This window comes from Natrix helvetica, assembly GCF_964273705.1.
Source record: "Natrix helvetica genome assembly, chromosome: 4".
Classification (NCBI taxonomy): Eukaryota; Metazoa; Chordata; class Lepidosauria; order Squamata; family Natricidae; genus Natrix; species Natrix helvetica.
The window spans coordinates 95,681,935-95,703,377 of record NC_138550.1 but is presented as its reverse complement, the minus strand read 5'-3'; the positions used below and the strand labels follow the sequence as shown (position 1 = coordinate 95,703,377).

The 21,443-nt window shown below is 41.5% G+C and overlaps 1 protein-coding gene across 2 annotated transcripts in view; it reads left to right on the top strand.

Annotated features, from left to right (window-relative positions):
* The window catches only part of SLC22A23 (solute carrier family 22 member 23), a 112,425-nt gene that overhangs the window by 72,031 nt on the left and 18,951 nt on the right, over positions 1-21,443 (top strand). Inside the window, exons 4-6 of one of the 2 annotated variants that reach the window (XM_081953391.1) lie at positions 12,336-12,504; positions 13,525-13,652; positions 16,468-16,590. In XM_081953391.1, coding sequence (XP_081809517.1) covers positions 12,336-12,504; positions 13,525-13,652; positions 16,468-16,590 — 420 coding nt within the window. The remainder of the gene's footprint in view (positions 1-12,335; positions 12,505-13,524; positions 13,653-16,467; positions 16,591-21,443) is intronic. The other variant, XM_081953390.1, reaches the window with a different exon arrangement.

The following is a 21,443-nucleotide window of genomic DNA, read 5'->3' as shown; positions in this document are numbered from 1 at the left end:
CGGGCACAGGAAGGTGCCCAGGCTTCCACCTCTTCCTATTCCTCCCAAAGACAGTTTAACCAGTCCTCTGACAGGTCCCAGGAACAAAACAACTTTTCTTCCAGGGGCAGACAATCCAATCAAGGGTCCTTTCGGAAGCCCTTTCGTGGGGGCTCCCACAACCGTCAGTTTAGACGTGGGAAGTGACCGTCTGGGGTCTCCTCCCATTGGGGGCCGCCTGCAATTCTATGCAGACCGTTGGGAGGAAACAACCTCGGACAAGTGGGTCTTAAATACCATCAGGAGGGGTCTAACCTTGGAGTTTCTATCATCCCCTTCGCGGACCTTTGTTCGCTGCCCACTATCCAGGAACCCTGTAAAGAGGGCTCTCATGCAGGCAGAAATAGATCATCTTCTGCAGATCAACGCAATAGAGTCAGTTCCTCCAGAACAGGAAGGGAGGGGGTTCTATTCCATTCTCTTCCTGGTCCCCAAGAGTTCAGGGAGGTGGAGGGCCATTTTAGATCTGAAGCGCCTGAACAGACATCTGGCCTACAAGCGCTTCAAAATGCAGTCTCTTCAGTCGATCCTAAGCTGCATGCGACAAGGGGATCTGCTCACCTCCATCGATCTCAAGGAGGCGTATCTGCATGTGCCCATCCATCCCGCACACAGGAAGTTCCTGCGCCTGTGTTACAACGGAAAGCACTTCCAATACAGGGCGCTTCCGTTCGGACTTTCTTCTGCACCCAGAACGTTCACGAAGCTTCCTGCAGCTGTGACGGCCCACCTGCGCAAGCTTCCAGTTCGCCTGGAGTGCTATCTGGATGACATCATCATCCACTCAAGGACTCATCAACAAGCGGTGAGAGATGTAAACATCACAGTTCACACCTTACAGGACCACGGGTTTTCCGTAAACATGGAAAAAAGCAACTTGACTCCTGCCACACGCATACAACACCTGGGGGCCATAATAGACTCGGTATCTTGCCAGGTGTCCCTGTCTCCGGAAAGAATCTGCAACCTCAGGAGCAGAATCCGGTTGTGTCGCAGGAACAGGTCCTGGCAGGTAGTGCAACTATCCCAACTGTTAGGGATCATGATTTCTTGCCTCAACATAGTTCCCTGGGCACGTCTTCATGCAAGGGAGCTGCAATGGTTCTTGCTTCCAATGCAAAGAGCAAAGATCAGCAACTCCACCAGGAAAATTCGCATCCCACTAAGAGTGACTCGGTCTCTGAGTTGGTGGCAGTCTCGAGCAGTGGAGAAGGGCTGCCTATTCAGAGAACCCGACAGGATCGTGGTAACGACCGACGCCAGTCTCTACGGTTGGGGGGCGCATTGCCAGGGTCAGTTGGTGCAAGGCAGGTGGTCCAGCGCGGAGGCAGCCCGGAGCATCAATTGGCTAGAACTCAGGGCAGCCCGGCTTGCGCTGAGGAGATTTGCAGAACAGCTGAAGGGGCACCACATTCTGCTACTGACCGACAATGTGGCCACAAAGGCTCACGTGAACCGACAAGGAGGGACCCACTCCAAAAGACTCATGTCAGAGGCGGAGGCCATAGGACGATGGGCAGAGATCCACTTAGCGTCGCTGAGGGCGGATCACATCTCTGGAACCAGCAACGTGAGTGCGGATTGGTTGAGCCGTCAGACCATCGACAACTCGGAGTGGCAACTTCATCCGGACCTGTTCGCACAGGTGGTAAGGAGGTTTGGTCTCCCACAAGTCGACCTGTTTGCAACGGCGGCAAACACACAGCTCCAGCGGTTCTTCTCCCGCTACAAGTCAGCACAAGCGGAGGGGACGGATGCCCTGAGGTCCAACTGGCCTCCAGGTCTGCTTTACGCGTTTCCGCCCCTCCCTCTGATCCCGCAGGTGATCTACAAGCTGCTGAAGGAGGGGGCGGAGCTCATTCTGGTGGCTCCACATTGGCCCAGGAGATCCTGGTTCGCGGACTTGGTCGATCTGTCTGTGGAACAACCGTGGAAAATTCCTCCAGACCAGGTATCCTTGCGGCAGGGGGCCATCAACCATCCAGAGCCCCAATGGTTGCAGTTAGCCGTCTGGCGCTTGAGGGGCAGCTTCTGAAGGACCAGAGCCTCTCAGACAGCGTCATTAAGACTATCCAAGCTTCCAGACGTCTGGCCACTACTCGTATTTATGACGCGACTTGGGCTGCCTTTTCTACCTGGTGCAGCCAACGGGACATTGACAGTGTGGAAGCGTCCATCCCTCAGTTGTTGGACTTCCTACAAGAGGGCTTGGACAAAGGACTGGCGCCAGCCACACTCAGGCGCCAGGTTGCTGCGTTATCCACCATCTTAGCCAGACACCAACTTCAATCCCTGAGTCACCATCCTCAGGTCAAGAGCTTTTTGAAGGGGGCTTACAACATTCGACCCCAGGTGGTGCACAGGTACCCGACCTGGAACCTACCCTTTGTCCTGCAGGCATTGACAGCGGCTCCCTTCAAACCTTTGAGGAAGGCCTCTCTTCGACATCTGACCCTTAAGACTGCCTTCCTCATAGCCATTACTTCAGCCAGAAGGGTGTCTGAGATTGCGGCCTTCTCAGCCAAGGAAGAATTGTGCATCATACACCCAGACAGGGTCATCCTACGGTTAGACCCCGCCTTCATGCTGAAGGTGGATTCTCATTTTCACAGGTCTCAGGAGGTGATCCTCCCGAATTTCTGTCCCAGCCCTCAACATTCCAAGGAGCGCAGGTGGCACAAATTGGACGTGCGAAGGGCAGTCCGCATTTACCTGAAACGAACTAAGGACATCAGGCACTCCGAGGCCTTCTTTGTGTCCTTTCAACCAGGCTCGCTGGGTCGCAAGGTGTCATCTTCAACCATAGGTCGGTGGCTGCGGACTTGCATTAAGATGACATATGACCTTCAGGGCAAGCCGGTTCCACCTCGTGTAACGGCACACTCCACCAGAAGTGCGGCCACGACCGCGGCCTGGGCGACTCAAGCGTCTATTCTGGACATTTGCAGAGCGGCCACATGGGCGTCTCCCACGGCCTTCATTAGAAACTACAAGATCGATTCCTTTGCCTCTGCCGAAGCCTCCTTTGGCCGTAGAGTGTTACAGAAGGTTATTGAGGCTCCGGACAATGCTACTTCTTCCCGCCCTGGGACACCATAGCTTGGGCATGTCCCATCCTTGGACTCTCCAAGCAGCGCTATGGAGAATGACCGTTGTCTTACCTGAACGGTTGTTCTCATGGCGCTGCGGAGAGTCCAAGACCCACCCAGGGTAATTGTTTAGCTCCGAGATTGTATCTTTACACAGGTGTGAGCTGAGGACGTCTTCTTTGGACAAGACCTCGTTTTTAAAACTGAGCCGGAAGAGGCAAAGGAGGCGTGGCCAGAGGGGAAAAATCTACTCAGTCCATGGGCAAACAGGCTGTGTTAACCCATCCTTGGACTCTCCGCAGCGCCATGAGAACGACCGTTCAGGTAAGACAACGGTCATTTTCTTGGCTACCGGGATCAGGTTGGATTAAACAAATGCTGTTTCTTTTGTTATGTGGGATCGCAAGCTTAGCCTTTCTCCTTTGCATAATACCCCTAATTAAGCAACTCTTTATGAGGTCTGTAAAGGAAATACTGGTTGCAAAGGAATTAATGCTGCTGGAAAACCTTATTAACCATATCCCACATCTTGATGAGGAAGATGAAATTTTAGATACTAGCTCGTTTGTTCAAATTGCACTCCTAGGAATGGAGAAAGTACTTCTGGAAGATAAGCCCTAAGATGTGTATTGTTTGTATCCTTGCTTTTTTGCTATTATGTATCCTGCATGCTTATATTGTTAATCTAACAGGCTAGACTCAATTGTGGGTATTAATAGAGTCTAGAAAGGGGGGGGGGGGGGATAAAGTAGAATAAAATATGGATTAAAATATAAGAATGAAGACGTGGCATAAAAGGGACAGTTAGAAGCTTGCTTAAAGGGACAGGGAAATATCAGCCTTCAACCACAACATGTTCCAGCAAACGTCCCTATGTCAAATGTCCAAAACCACAAGGTTCAATTAAAGTTCGCATAAAGACACGTAGACAGTACCTATAGCCCAAGACAAAAGGAGAAGACAGACCCCCATCTCCTTATAAGGCTTTTTCCTCAAGGTAACCAATAAGAAATGAGTTAAGTGTTTCCGTGTTACGCTGCCTTTGAGAATGTATAAGAACGTGTGCTTCGATAATGAAGGTTGTTCAGAACTTGCAATGCTAGCCATGGGCTAGCTTTCTGAACCTGGCTGCCAAATAAACTCTTCCTGTATCCTGAGAAGTCTAAGTCTGTCATTTTCTGCAACAACTCGGTATATTATGAGATTGCTGGAAATCGCTGGTAATATCTAGTTGACTAGAAGATCCAATCTTTAATAACTCCCTGCGGGTATAGACTAGTTTTTGCCTAACTCTACTGTGGCACCAGGAGCTCAAAGCCGCAGCGTCTAAGCGCACCGCCATCTGGGGGGGGGGGGGAATCCAATGCTGGACAGATTGAAAGAAGCAGTAGCAACATTTAACATAGTAGGGGCAAATAAGTGCTTTCCTTAAACATATCTGAAAGCAGAAGTTCTTTAAAAGTACACCAGAATCCTTATTTACATTTAAGAAAATGTTGGAGGATACCCTTACTAATAGGATCAAGTTCTCGTATCTTATCCTTACCAGAAACTGGAAAACAGAAAGAAGACATTTGTAAACTAGAAAGCTGCTGATGTGATACAGTTAAATTATAAATTATTTTGGCCTTCAGGTGACCTTATTTATTGCATAGATTAGGAGCACAGATAACCAAGCTATTTTACTGTAGGTTAGCTTACATCCGTAGTATGAAATCTGTCTGGTATTCTGATTTCATACTTAGCTATCTCTCCCACTGTTCTTTTTGTGTGCAAATAATGCAGCAGAAGGCAACAGCCGACAAACTCAAAATGTGTGATCAAATAGCCCTGTTTCAGAACTATACTGTATCTTGTTTACCAACATGATAGTCTACAGATAGTGAAAGTCCAAATGACCACTATACAGCAGTAAAGAGATGCCAAAATGTTAACTCTTTGCTGCCACATACTGTTTGTCCAGATCTTTGCAGTCAGTAAATGCTTTCTTTCCTTCTGATAGTGATAGATTTATCTTATCCATAAGGAGGTTTGTTCTATTCCCTCTGTTGTTTTATTGGTTGAATTTGCTTTTATTTTTGAGAGAGAAATCAAGACTTATTTTTTAATAAAAGGCCTGAGTCAGCATCTACAACACAAGAAAGAAACTTCAAGCATCTGGCATTTTGATCTAAAACTCAAATGCTCCAATTAATAACCCTGTATTTAGAACTTCTTATACCTGTATATATTGCCAGACATAATTTTATTTTGCTGGCAAGAATGGAAATTGTTAGGGGGAGGGGTTTTTTTTTTTGAGTCAGGCAAAAAATGTACCTAATAGCTTGCATATTATTTCCCCTTGGAATAAAATCAGAAAGCTCTGATTAAGGTATCATGGATGGGGAAAGGGAGGTGTGTGTTTAGTAGCTTGCTGCTAAAAATAGTGGGTATTATTGTAAGAATGAAAGTGTGACTAGAAACGGAACGTAAAATGTTAGAGAGAAAATTGCAGTGATAAATTAATAGTGCTGATGATAATCCAGGTCTATTTTGAGGAACATTTTATTATAATTACCATACCTTCTATTTGCTGTGCAAAGTCTAGCATGGTTTTATTTGACTAATTTGCCTATTAATTAGTCTATGGTTTCTGATGTCTCCTTTCCATCTTTTCCTCTCTCTCTCTCTCTCTTTTACCACAAACTATTTTAAATAAAGGATTACACAATTGTAGTTTGTAATGCAGGTAGTCCTCAACCTATGTCCACCATTGAGCCCAAAACTTATTTTGTTAAGTCAGTTTTGCCTCAACCTTTCTTATCACAGTTGTTCAGTGAATCACTGCAGGTCATAAGTTAGTAAACAGGTGTTAAGTGAACCTGGCATCCCCATTGACCTTGCTCATCAGAAGGTTGCAAAAGGTGATCACATGACCTTGGGACATAGCAACGGTCATAAATATAAACCAGTTGCCTAGCATCTGAATTTTGATCAGATGATCCTGGGGATGCTGCAAAGGTCAAAACCGTGAAAAATGGCCATAAGTCCAATTTTTTCAGTGCCGTTGTAACTTCGAACAGTCACTAAACGAACTGAACTAATTGTACCTCCTGTCCTCCTTCTCCTTCTGCTTTGACTCTTCTAGATTGCCCGAATGATCAAAAGACAGGTATACCAATGTTTAGCTGAGCATTATCCTGCTCTCTAGCATCTTGTCTAGATTTAAATGTATATTAAATTTTACAACCGAGTTTAGCCGAACCTGTTTACCATGGTGATTTTAGAGTTCCTCTGTCAGCACAGAACAGATAGGATTGAGGAGATGGAGATGGAACAATTTTGTAACCCCTGAGGACCGTTTATGTTTCCCAGGATTCAGGCAGCAGCTGTCATATTTCATCCGAGTCAAATCGAAGTGTGAAATGCAGGATCTCAGTTGCTCCCGTGATACATTTAATAGGTGGATGCTTTCTTGTCCTTGTAATTTGATGGAGGTTGGTCGTTTAGAATATAGCAGTGAGAAAATGAGGTGCTGCAAATGAAACGGTGATAGCTCCATTCTGTGGTTTCCCTAGAGGAATCTAATTTACCATATTATGTTTATGATGGATTTTAAATCCAGACATGTCATTAGAAGGCAAAATTACGAAACTGAGTCTGACTTAATTTTGGCCACGTTACATGGGGGAATTCACTGGAGAAAGCAATTATGTTTGGAAGAGTTAGCGGCAAAAGGCAGGCCATCAAAGAACATGTCATCATCAAAGCCGACACCAACCAGAGCCTAGAAAAACTCAAAGAAGTAGTACAAGTTTGCAAAAAATGAAGAGATCTGGTCCATAGACTCTCCAAGAGTCAGACACAACTGAATGGGTAATATCATCATCCTCGTTAAATCCAGAAACTTTTTTGCTTTAGAGTTCTATGACTTTTATCATTATCATTAGATGAAATTTCCTGAGGTTTTTCATGTCATAAAATTCCTTAAAACCTATACCCTCAGCTGGCATAATCTCTTCTTCTTGAGGGCATTCTCTTGTTTTGATGATCTCCCAGTGGACAGCTTGTGTTTAAACTACATTAGTTTGATTAATTACCTCTTGACTGTCATTTAACATCCACCTGACTTGCTGCTTGAACATTTTTTTCTATGGAATTCTGATTCTCTATAAAATATTTCTCTCCAACCCAAACTGGTCAGTTTGAGATTGATTAGTAAATGATTTAGTTCTATTTTGTCATGCACAGATTGGTTTTCTTCAGTTTCCCACTTTTTATTATAAACATTTGTTAGGAAGCTGAGCTTCACTGGATTTCTCACCATGCAAAAAGGACTTCTCTCCATACTATGCAAATCATATAAGTTAAACTATGAGCTTTAATTTCCTATAGGATAAGAGGAAAAATTAGTCTAATTTGACCGATGAAACGTGGAAGTTTAGTTTATGAGCCTACTATTATTAAGTAAATAACTACAGGTTGTGGAAATATCAGGCTGGCTAAAGTGGATGATGGCAGTAATAATGAAGCAGAGGAAATATCAGTGATGCCAAATACAAGATTCACATTGGGATGGCAGTCCTGTTCCTTACCAAAAGTGAATAATATAAGTTAATATTAGCTAGGAAATAATGCATGTATGCCACAGAGACACTATCCTGCACAGTGTAGGTAAGGCTTATTTCAGTAGGAATAGATTTTGTGTCCAACTTGTATTGGTCCACAAACTCTGTTAGTGCTATTTTGTAAAATGAGATTTTACTTAAATGTGGGAAGTTTCCAGATGAAATCTCATGTCATTATGACAGATAGCATCACCACCTGATGGATTTGTAACTGGCTGACAATGGTATTCAATGAATAGTCCTTAATGGAACTGCATCTACATGGAGGAAGTAAGTAGTGGGGTACCACAAGGTTCCGTCTTAGACCCAGTACTCTTCAATATCTTCCTAAATGACTTAGATGAGGGAATAGACGGGGAACTTCTAAAGCCTTAGTAAGACCACACCTGGAATACTGCATCCAGTTTTGGTCACCACACCATAAAAAAGGTTGAGTCTCTAGAATATGTGCAGAGAAGAGCAACCAAAATGATACGGCTAAAACATAATGGTTGCAAGAACTGGGCATGACCAGTCTAGTGAAGAGAAGGACCAGGGGAGTCATGATAGTAGTGTTCCAATCTTTGATGGACTATCACAGAGAGGAGGGGGGGGCAATCTATTTTCCAAAGCACCCGAAGGCCAGACAAGGAACAATGGATGAGAGATTCAACCTAGAAATAAGGAGAAATTTTCTGACAGTGAGAACAATCAACCAATGGAACAGCTTGCCTTCAGAAGTTGTGGGAGCTTCAATACTGGAGGCTTTGAAGAGACTGGACAGCCACTTGTTAGAAATGGTATCATACGGGTGTCAAACTCGAGCACGTCACCTGACGTATTGTGATTTTTTTTTGCCTTTGCAGAACCGGGGTGGGCGTGGCCTACATGTGATGCATCTAGCCTGCAGGTTGTCAGTTTGACACCTGTGTGGTATAGGGTCTCCTGCTTGAGCAGGGGGTTGAACTAGATGACCTACAAGGTCCCTTCCAACTCTGTTATTCTATATTTTGTATCCTCAACTAGATGGCCATAAGCAAACTACTTTTCATCACCATCCATGCTCACAATAATTTTTCTAAGAAGTGGTAAAATGTTTTTGGGAAGTGCTTTGAACACTTGAAAATACATTGTGTCACCTTCCTGAACCTAGTGCCTCCAAAAGTTCTCAGACAACATGACAACAAAGGGCACATCAAGAAGATCCAAGACATGGCCAATATCTAGAAGAGTTCGTGTGGGGAAGGCTGTTTTACATAGTGCTCAATATTACCATTACTGTTGTGGCTGGTATTTTGGTCCACAAATAAACAAACCAGTAATAAGAATATTTATGTGCACATTTGCCTGTGCTACATTTATCAATTATGCAGATAATTGTTATGTCTACTATGAATACAGTCTCTTAAGACATAATTCAGCCCAGCACTTCTTCACTTCCACATTCCTTTATCCACACTTAAAACTTGAAATAATCATTTATTTTTGTTTCCTTAAGATAATTGCATCGCACCCTTAACCTGAAAGAGAATAACAAGGACAATAAGTATCAGATCATTTCCATGTTATTCCTTTTCTCATCTGTAAACGGAGAGATGTCTGAAGGAGCCAAAAGTCAGACAGTAGGGTTATGTTATTGTTTTCATGAAAACACTTTTCACAGATGAATAAATACTTATTAGGATTAGTGTTCATATTTTGTTTGTTAATCATGATGCTACGTGTTACCTGTTTTATAAAATTAGCTTTCCAAACATACCATTTATAAATTACTGTATATCATTGGTTGCATTTTTAGGAGAGAGAGTCCCCAGTGCATTTTTCATGTACCATATGATAAATGTTGTTTTTGTAACCTTTAAAATGTTTATCCCAATTTCCTTCAGTTGAGAGTACAATAAGAACAAAAATGTCCACCCAACCCATTTCACAGATGCCCAAGTGTCATTTACTGTATTCTTCTTCCTCCTAGTTCACATTCCTTCAAAGTAAGGTAATGTTTCGTCTCCGTTTGAATTGACTTAATGATGTCATATTTAGCCGTCCTGATTTATCTGGCTTTATTGTACCATATAACCAATGCTATTTGCTGAAATACAATATTGCCAAGCCAATTAATATGAAAGGCCAAAAGCCCTGCCCAAAATCTAAATATGGTTATCATATAATCCTCAATTTGATAGAATTATTTTCTCAGACACTGTTTTAGTGTTTTAGTGATATCTTTTCCCAAGGAAGAGAGTAGCCAGGGGAAAAGTTTGTTGTTAGTTGCGAAGTCGTGTCCGACCCATCGCGACCCCATGGACAACGTTCCTCCAGGCCTTCCTGTCCTCTACCATTCTCTGGAGTCCATTTAGGCTCACGCCTACTACTCCATCCAGCCACCTCATTCTCTGCCATCTCGTTCTTCTTTTGCCCTCAGCCTTTCCCAGCATTAGGCTCTTCTCCAGTGAGTCCTTCCTTCTCATTAGTGGCCAAAGTATTTGAATTTCATCTTCAGGATCTGGCCTTCTAAAGAGCAGTCAGGATTGATCTCCTCTAGGACTGACCGGTTTGATCGCCTTGCAGTCCAAGGGACTCGCAGGAGTCTTCTCCAGCACCATAGATCAAAGGCCTCAATTCTTCGGTGCTCAGCCTTTCCTATGGTCCAACTTTCACAGCCATACATTGCAACTAGAAAAACCATAGCTTGACTAGGAGGAAATAGGTCTGCTTATTAAACAGAAAAATTAATATGAGGGGAGGGGAGGGGAGACGTTCCAAGAAATATTTTGGGGGCCTGCAGTCTGTACCTTTGTGGAAAAACTAACAAAATATGTTAAATACAGGCTGAAGTTCTAACTCCAGTCAGAGATGTACGCATCATGTGTTGATGGCTGGTGATTGGCTGTTGTTTCCTTCTGTTGCTAAGCCCTTGGCTCCTAGGTTATCAAGCACTTAGGAGCTGAGGGCTTGGCAGCATGAAGAAGCAACAGCAGTCGCCAGCCATCAACACACCAATCAGCCAATAGGAAGGCACCACATAAATATGACTCACAGGGTAGCCCCAAGCACATATTCCAGAGAGAAGTTCTCTGAAGATGGCTCCAGCATGAATCCAAAAGCTTGGAAGACTAAATCTCTGGTCCCAGTGATTGATCCAGATTCGATCTTGCAGTATTATCTTTGGACATGTATATTTGCCTTCATTCGTAAACTAATTTGGAATAATGTATTGAATGCTATTACATTCCTGCTGTGTTTTTGTTACAAAGCAGTGTGAGATTGATTGGTTTTATTTGATTTTGGTTTTTTTTTCCCCTTTTGCATTTCTTGCTCTTTTTTTTATCAAAGGGGGAAAATAAAATCAAAGAATGCCAACCAATCTTTTATGCTGCTTTGCACTGCAGCGTGTGTGAGCAATCTTTTCCATCCAAGACCATTTACCATTTACGTGCATCTTATTATAAGCAGAATGGGCAATACAGCTCTTGGTGTTCCCTGCTGGTAGCAGAAACAACTGTGCATATATTACATTTGTAGATTTTTTTTCACCTTTTGGGAAGAATAAACACAGTGCAGCCAAAGTGAACAACAATATCAATATTTTGAACTGGAAGCAATTGTTTTTTTTAAGCCAGTATTATCTTTCAATACAGACTGACTGATAAAGTCTAAAGCAAAATAATGCCTTCAACTGTGTTTCCAAAACACAGAGTAGAAATATTTTCTAAATATGTTGGGTGCCATTTAATTAGGTGAACTATGGCACATCCAAATGTTTACTTGTTGACAATCAAATATTCAGGCCACTAACAATTTTCTGGGATGCTCAAATGGGAATAGGTATCTTATGACGCCAAGCGAATATTTGGTATTTGTGGTAGCTGTTAAAAACCAAAAAACAGAAAAATGTCACTCTTTTTCCAGTGGTAAATATAGTCTGGATCCAAGTGAGATAATTATGATTAATTTGATTGAAAACAGTGACTCTTGGTTAAGTCAAGTCTAATTGGTTTTGATGTGATTCACGGAATATAAAATGCAGCCGTAACTATTACTAACATCTGTCGTCGTCATCAACTCGGACGGACATTCAGTCATGCCTGATCCTCCGCCACTCTATGGATCATCACTCTCTGTCTTGCACTGCCTCTTTCAGATCTGCCATGGTCATCTCGATGTCATCTTTTACATTGTCCAGCCAATGGATTCTAGGCCGGCTTCTTCTCCCTTTTCCTTTTTAGCCTGTATTCATGCAAATAAATTGCCAAGTCAAGCTATTCTCCAAAGCAAAGATTGGATAACCATTTGTCTGAAATGCTACAGGGTTTCCTGCCTAAGCAGGGGGTTGGATTGGAAGACCTCCAAAGTCCCTTCCAACTCTTTTATTCTATTCTATTCTGAATTGTAAAATGCAGGCCATCACTCTTGAGAGAGGTGCAGAGCAGCAGCTGGGTAACTTTGCAGTTTTTCCATACACCCTAAAACAAAGTTTGCTGTGTAGAATATTTCAGATAGGAATTATCCTCTTTGAATATATGGTTGTTTTCATAAGCACTGAGAGTGACTGTTTCGAAGATTTTATCTTTTTTTCCTTCTTGATTGTCATCCCTCTCAAAATGTTATTTATATTTTCCAGGGATAGAGCTCTGCCTTCCTAACCAGCGTTTCATGATGACGATGATAGCAAGCTTTGTAGCAATGGCAGGGCAGTTCCTGATGCCAGGGTTGGCTGCCCTCTGCAAGGACTGGCAAATTCTCCAAGCCGTTATCATCTGCCCTTTCCTGCTGATGTTACTGTACTGGATGTAAGTATCTACGATTCTTTACTTTCAGAAAGGGGTTCATTAGTAACAGGCAAATGTTCAGAGCCAAATGTTACAAGAGAAATGAGGTGTTCGATCACAAATTTTCATGACACTATATATGAACACAGCAGTTTCAAAAAAATTTTAGAACCTCTTCTGTAGGTGGCTTTGTGGGAGTGGCTTGCTGGCCGTGTGACCAGGTGGGAGTGGCTTGCCAACCAAGTGAGTTTCACCACATTTTACAAGTAGGCCACACCCACCCAGTCACATGACTGCCAAGCCATTCCCACTTGGTCACATGGCTGGCAAGCCACTTGCATAGCAACCAAAATGTTGGCTCAGAAACTCTAGCATTTGAAGCACGCAAGTCTTAAAGCTGTCAAATTAAGACTTTAAGGTTTAGATAGGACTCTTAGAGGCGGGCAGGGCGATTGGTGAACCAGCCAATCAGTGAGCGGATGGCGGGGCAAGCGTGGTGCGGACGGGTGGGGAGAGGGAGCTAGAACCGATTCTAAAAGGCACGGTAGATTTGTGGAACCTCTTCTATAGAAGAGGTTAGAACTGGCAGGAACCCACCCCTGGAACACAGAGAGAAATAGTGGGAGGAGGTAGAGTGCCGTCTTTTTTCCTCTGCCATTTCTCTTCCAGCCTGTGGTCTTTAAATCACAGGCAAAGTTAAACTAATGAGACATCAGAGACAGGAAATCATATTTCTATCAAATCTGGATGGATTTTATGGTTTACCTCAAAAACAATAGATCACAATGGGATAATACTTTAATGTATGGTAAGTGTGTACATGTATAGTACCTGTTTCTCTACTTGCTTTTTAGTAGATTTTTGGGGTATCTTTTTTCTTTATGCATCTTGCATTTAGCTACTTGATAATATTTGTTATTCATAGTTCAACTAAAAAAATATACATCCAGACAGGAAAAGAAGATGATATTAAAAACTAAAAAAACTTTTTTCAAAAAAAACCTTTAAGAACCTTGACTAACACATTCTCTCCCTTTGAAGTATTTTCCCAGAATCTCTTCGCTGGCTGATGGCCACAAAACAGTTTGAAGCTGCAAAGAAGCTCATCCATCCTCTGATTCACAGGAATAGGTCAAACACAGAGTGTGATATTAAAGGAGTGATGTCTGGTAAGCGTTTGAAGCTATGCGAAGTAGACAATGAAAGTACACACGGATGGTTTTGTACATTGCAGATTAAAAATTGCAATTTTGCTTTGGGAAAAACATTGGATTCCAAACTCATATGCTATTTTCCTTCAGTTTATTTAACCAACAAAATGGAGAAAAGAATTATTTGGTTCATGTGGGACATTTTGGCCCATCAATTAAGTTCCATATCAAAATACGGGGTAAATAATATTTTATTGATACTAAGAATAAAATTATTTTGGAATATAGAAGTACAGATAGTTCTCAACTTATGACCACATTGGAATCCAAATTTTCTGTTGGTAAGTGACACAGATGTTAAATGAATTTTGCCCCATTTTACGACTTTTTTTGCCACACTTGTTAAAGGAATGACTGCAGTTGTTATGTTAGTAACACAGTTGTTAAGTGAATTTGCACCCCCCTCTCCCCCATCGACTTTGCTTGTCAAAAGGTCACAAAAGGTGATCACTTGACCCCGGGACACTGCAACCGTCATAAATATGAGTCAGTTGCCAAGCGTCTGAATTTTGATCGTGTGACCATGGGGATGCTGCAAAGGTTGTCTTAAATTACTTTTTTCAATGCTGCTGTAACTTTGAACCATCACTAAATGAACTGTTGTAAGTTGAGGACTACCTGTAATGCTTAATATAACTTAAATGAGCTGGGTCCATTACTTCCAAGACAGAACAATCAACAGCTTCCCAGGACTAAAGGCTTAAACTATCTATGCACACAAGATTAGCAGAGATATACCACTCTTGCAAGCTTTGTTTAATAACATTAGAAAACAGGACACATCTGTTTTTGTAGGCATACCAAATCAATTGGTGTTCTTTTTCTTCTCTTTCTCCTTTTAGTCCTTATCACAACACTTTTTTTTCCTTTAAACTATCTCAAAAGTCCATATGTTAAGTGCTTTCCTGTCTGTACATGAGTTTGTCAAGGACAAATATGTCAAGAAAGCACATTTTCACAATGGATTTTACAGAAAATGTCTCTCATTCTTCCTAAGTTAATTAAAGTAATGACTACTAAATGAGAGGACAACCATTAGGAAAAAAATATCTTAGAAAGCCAGAAAGAGACAAGAGAACAACAAATTAGGAATATAATTTTGTGGCAATGGGTACTTTGCTTAAGATGGTGGCCAAGGAATGCTGACCTATATTTGGACAACTGCAGATGGTAACTTTATTCATTTTTGCACAGCAGAATTTTAGAAGTCATTGACTATAAGGTTCATTTCCCCCAGAAAGTTACTTGGTCTCTGATTATGCAAACTGAAAAATGTATAGCAGATTCAAGAATTACAACAGAAACAGCAGCATCTTGTCCAAACCTTCCTATCATACATATTTTGGTTTCCACCCCACCAAATGTCTTATGTATCTCAGCTTGATATTTTGTTCCATAATGTGAAATATAGAACAGCACTTGTCATTTAAATGGTCTTGTTCTGTATTGTAATTTGACCCTTCTGTTCCCTTTAATTCATATTTTGTGTGCTGCCATGAACTGAATTTTGGGAGAAGGATGCTTCTGAATCAAGTGACCAGCTGGATGTTTATAAAAGCAAATTTGTAGCCACATTACCATTGGGTGCTTTAAAATGAAAAATAAATGCACAATGGACTCTCCTAAATGTAATGGGCAGCAAATGTATGCCCTACAGCAAGAGTGGGGAACTAAGGTCCTTTTATTACCTGTGGACTTAAACTCCCAGCATGGCTGCCTCAGATTGAATTCTGGGAGTTGAAGTCCACAAGTCATAAAGGGGCAGTAGTTCCCCACTTCTAGAGCATCTCTGTGTTATCCTTAATTATTACATGCCCCTTTTTTACGCAGAAAAAAATGTCATTTATGATGTTCCAGATGATCTGACATCTGAATGGAAGAACTGCTGTGTTTTGCTCCAGAGATGACAATTTACAAGTTTTTATAGACATATTTTTCTGGATATACAAATGATTCTAATTTCAATAAGACTTTGCTTAGCCTTTGTTGTTGCGGACATAGATTAAGAGAGTTGCAGCAGTATAGATAACATTTAGATAACTAGCTATGTTGAATCCAGTCCGTGACTTTGCAGTTTCCTGGACAATTGTCTATCAGCCTTTTGTTAGCTGAAGCTTGTATGCTGGCCTTGCAGGTCTGTTTTATCATGCTTGCTACCTATGAGAAGTCCTGACTCTATAAAAGCCATTCTTCCACTTCTATCCTGTATTGCAAAAATGGGCCTCCTACAGAGCCTTTGTTACTGTTTGCATGAGTGTGGTTGTTAAATCACAACCTGGGTTGAACTGCCAATATTTAGTGCTTTGTTAGTGCTTTGTTGGAAAACGGAAGGAAAATAGGTGTATTGAGCACATGTTTAATTTCCATTTTTATTTTATTTGTGAAAAAGGGCACAGAATCTTTCCCCCAAGTACACTCTGAGAGACCTGTGCTGTGTATACACATACTCCATTAGTCATTAAATAGTAAAACTCTGCAGAAGGGAGATAAGGATGATCCCTGCTTGTAAATGAGCTCGGTTGCCTGGAAGTCAGCCTAGTTTATGCACACATGAATGTTCTATATTTTGAGGACAATAGATTATGTGAACTGGAGGGTCGTCGCTCCTAGGAAAGAAAATCCTTTACACGGATGTGGTTTATTTAGGGAAACATACATGCTTTTAATGTTCTTTTGCTAGACTGTGACAGATTAAGGGAATGCTGTTTTTGTTTCCTGATATTGTCAGTCAAACCGTGCTTCCTTTACCTGTTTGTTTGGCTCCTTCTCACAGGCCACAGGTGGTTGCCCACAGCTCTGTCAGGAAGTGAAGAAAAGGACAGCATGTCATGGAGCTCTAATGGCTTTGTTGTCAGAAAGTGCCAGATGGGGGATGTGGGAAGCAGCCAAGCTGGAGGTAATGTATGAGCAGGCTGCCAGACACAGAGGTTCCATACAACTAACTCATGGAGAAGCAGAGACTGGGATTAGCACGCTCATACAATTAGTTCATGGATGAGTGCTCTACAAATCAAACATTTGAATGCACGCTCCGTTTTAAAATACACTTGTAGAAAAGGGACTTCTGTGGGAAGTAGTAGTTACATGATACTATTCTTTGTATACTCGAGATAAAGCTGTGGTGGAGTCTTTCTTGTGCCACACTAACTTTATGTGTGGAAAGTGTTAGGGATGTAACCCTAGGCTTGGCTTGGCAATGTATATAAGCTATGTGTCAGGCCTGTAGTTACGTTTCTTTTAGGATCTTTGGCCTGCCACACTTTCTTATAATTTCCTATGTGTTTCATTAGTGTAGTAGTTGGGAGGGGGGAATAGAAAGGAGTAGATTTGTGGAATGTATTGTCATTTTTTCTAGAAGCTAAAGGCCATCTTTTGTCTCCGCACCTCGACACCTGACCGGAAGCAGAGGGGTGTAGATGCCAGCGTGGAAGATGATGATTGGAACATGTGATGGGTTATGGGTGTGGGGATAGGATCATGAACTTTAAACTGGGTGGAATTCCAGGAAGAGAATCAGAGTTGGAATTCCACAGACGTGCTAACATGCCTGTATGATTAAATTGGAACTTTAAGGATGATTCTGCCTTGGTCTCTGATTGATTTCATGCATGGTATTTAGAAAGCTGACACTATGATTACTTTACTGTTACTTTAAATGCTTAAGAGATGTAATTGGTTTGTTACCTCAAGCAGCTATAAGAGGGAGCCAGAATGGCTGTTAGCTCTCTGTTTTGTTAGATGCTGATCATGGATACTGTTTGATACTGCTCGTGAGTTACTGAGTCTTGCTACTGTTAGCTACTTTGTGGGTTAAACTGAGAATATTGATAACTGAATTACTGAACCGTGTATGACTTGGACTGTTAACCGGACTCTGAATACCTTTATATTTCTACATAGTAAACTACTATATTTTTATACTATTCAGTGTCTCTGTATGCTGTTTTGTGCATGTTATTACATATCACTCTCATTACGCTTCTCTGCATACTCGCTCTCCTAACGGGGAGCTTAATTACTTAACAGAAAGCTGTCTTGCTTTCAGTTTGAAGATTTAATGATGGATATTTCACGCCCGACTACCGATCTTGTGGCATAGATGTCAGGCCCAAAGTGAGACAGACTTGCAACCACAATTGAGCCCAAAGTTTCTGTTCCTAAGCGAAACATTTGTTAAGTGAATTTTGCCCCCTTTTACAACCTTTCGTCCCATAGTTGATAAGTTGAATCGCTACACTTGTTAAATTAGTATCACGGTTGTTAAGTGAATCTGACTTCCCCGTTGGCCTTATTTGTGAAAAGGTCGCAAAAGCTGATCAAAGGATCTTTGGACACTGCAACTGTCATCAATATGAGACAGCTGCCAAGCATCCAAATTTTAATCACATGACCATGTGGGGGATGCTGCAACAGTTGTAAGTGTGCAAAAATGGTCCTAAGTCACTTCTTTCACTGCCGTTGTAACTTTGAACAGTCACTAAATGAACTGTGGTAAGTTGAGGACTACCAGTATTTGAGACGGACCTCAGTGAAGATTGTATCCCTTTGGCCACAGAATGGGCACCATGGGCAGTTCAGATTCTCCATCTTCCCATTCACTCTTGAACACCTCCCAAATATTCTCTAAGTGTTTGGGAGCGCTACCCAGAGCAGATCTGAAGGATGCATGGAGGGGAAGGCAGGAAGGAGATCAGGGAGGCTCATCTTTTGTGCGTAGATGTCTAATTATGCAATAGTACAGTAATGGCAAAACTTTTTTGGCACCGAGTGCCCAAACCGGAATGTGGGTTCATGTGTGTGCGCATGCTGGAGCACCGGAAACCCAAAGACCAGCTGGCCAGCACGTGCATGCCTGTTTTTGGCAGTTTTGGGGGCTGTTTTCAGGCCTGAAAAAAACAGCCTTAAAATGGCCTTAAAAATCTATTTTTCAGGCTGGTTTTGGCCCAAAAAATGGCATCAAAAGAGCCTTTTTGGCTGTTTTTCGGGCTGTTTTTCAGACCGTTTTTAGGCGCTCTGGTGCCCGCAAAGACCAGCTAGCCAGCACACACGTCCGCACCGGAAACCAGAACAGCAGCTGGCAATAGCACACATGCCCACAGAGAGGGCTCTGCGTGCCACCTCTGACATTGCATGCCGCAATAGTGGATTTAGCCCTAAAGCAGCAACAGTGTGACCTCTATGAGCAAATTGCCTAATTCAGATATACCTGAAACGTACAGGAGAGGGCTTGGGAAAGGTTCTAATTTAAGCAATTTCTAGCTACATTTCTTTACCATTGGCTGGGCTCTCTCTTTCTTTAGTGCGGTTCCCAAGTTGTTGTTATTACAACGATGTGATGCTAGCATCTACGTAAAGTCGCTGGTCACATTTTATTGCTTATTGTGACAGAAATATTATAGAACTTCTTGCCTGCTAGATTTTATAGTGCTTGTTTGTTTATGTCAGGGGTGTCCAAACTTGGCAACTTTAAGACTTGTGGACTTCAACTCCCAGAATTCCCAAGCTCTGCTGGCTGGGGAATTCTGGGAGTTGAAATCCACAAGTCTTAAAGTTGCCAAGTTTGGACACCCCTGGTTTATGTGTTGAACGAGAACCTGAATTGGCCCTCTATCCTTTATGTTGTGGAGGTATAAATAAAAAGGTAATTTTCAGAAAAGCTTCCTAATATATATGAAAAGAATGCAGGTACCTTTTGGAAGAAGTCATCATGTTGTTTCGGCATTAAATGATGGATTTTGCCGTGCCAGTTTTATATCCCACCTTTATTTTTTTATTCTATTTTTTACAAATAACTCGAGTGGTGAATATATCCAACACGCCTCCCTCCTCCTGTTTTCCCCATAACTTCAGCCCTTTGAGGTGAGTTGGGCTGAGGGTGAGTGACTGGCTCAAAGACACTCAGGGCCAAGGCAGGACTTGACCTCACAGTCTCTTGCTTTCTAGCCTGGTGCTCAACCACTAGTCAAAAATGGCTCTCCATAATGTTTTTTGCCTGCAACCTCTTGATAAGCCTAATCAGAAAATCATCATTGTCCAACCCCTCTGAAAATAAAGTTATAAACCCTTGTTGCTTTTCACAAAAGCTTCTGTAAAGGACTGTCACACTGAAACCCTATAGGTAACCTAACAGGTATTTCAGTTTTTTCAATTGTATATATACACACAAACATAGTTTTTTTTTAAAAAAAAACCAAGAAAAACCAGTTCTACAATGGCCTTCTGTCTGATTGTTTTGTTGACTCAACCCTATTTTATCTGTGCTATCTAAGTAAGTCAGTGATGTTTACAAGAAGATGAATTGAAAAATCTTTTTTTTTTCTCTTTTGGTCTTTTCTTCATGTTATATGGGATTTCCTGTGCTTGAGAGATGCTTCACTAATTCAAGAATTTGAATTCTTGAACTTTACAAAGATTATAAAGATTCAAGGGAATGGGGAAACAAATCTATGGGCATACCAAAGCAATTATCTCTATTTCACTTGTGTTTATGGCTTGGTCATAGAATTTTTTTAGCTACGCAGAAATCTTCTTAAAGCTGACATTTTTATTTTAAAAAATAAAGGGAAAACCATTTTTTCTATATAGGGTCAGTCTAACAATGATAAAATAGAAAAAAGATGTGAAACTAGGCAAAATGAATTAGATATGAAAAAAGCATACTAGAATAATAAATGGAAAAAATCCTATTTCGAAATATAAAATATCAAGGAGGTTTTACCTCCCTCGTCTTCTATTGTTTGAGAACGTGGCTTGGGTGGATAGTGAAATCTAATTGTCTGTTAGTGCTTTTATGGTTCCTGTACAATTCAGATGGTTATTTTTCTGTACTTTCGAGATAAGAGCCATGGTGGCGTAGTGGCTAGAATGCAATATTACAGACTAATTCTGCCAAATGCCCGGAATTCAATCCTGACCAGCTTAAGGTTGACTCAACCTTCCATCCTTCCGAGGTCAGTAAAACGAGGACCCAGATTGTTGGAGGAAAATATGCTGACTCTGTAAACGGCTTAGAGGGGGTTGTAACACACTGTGAAGTGGTATATAAGTCTAAGCACTATTATTGCTATTATTACTTCCTGGTACAAAAGTTGGATCTCTTTCTATTCTTGGTTGTGAAAGGAGAGAGAGGAAGGAATTATCAACTCCCAATATGTAGATCCAAATAATTCTTGTACAAAGCTTTCTTCTCCCCCCCCCCCCCCAGGCAAAATCAGAGTCTCAGAGTATTGTGTTATTCAGTTATTCCTTCCTATACTCAATGCATATTAATTCCAACTTGAATGGACACATTTAATATCAGGTAGTTCAACACAGTGACTATATAGTATCTAAGAACAGAGCCTTGCAAATAAAACTTAGAAGAAATTCTAAACCTCAGAAAATGTTCAATAGTCCAATAGTCTCATCTTCAAATTATTAACAAATACATTAAAAAAAACTCCCATCTCCCTACTCTGTTTGGTCAACTGCTGGCATTTCTAATTTGCCAAAGACAGTGAGGTAATTGACTGTCCATATCCATTTCAAAACATTTTTGTGGGTTTGTTCATTTTTAACAAGGTTAACAACTCTCTGAAGACAAGATAGAACATTTAATCCAAGGATGGGCAGAAGGGAATAAGATAGACTCTACATTGGTAAAACTATTCCAAGCTGAAATAAGAAATGAGGAGTAACATTTTTGTGAGCGTATGAAATCTGTCCCTTTCTGGTAATCAAACTAAATGACTGGGTAAAGAATTCTTTAAT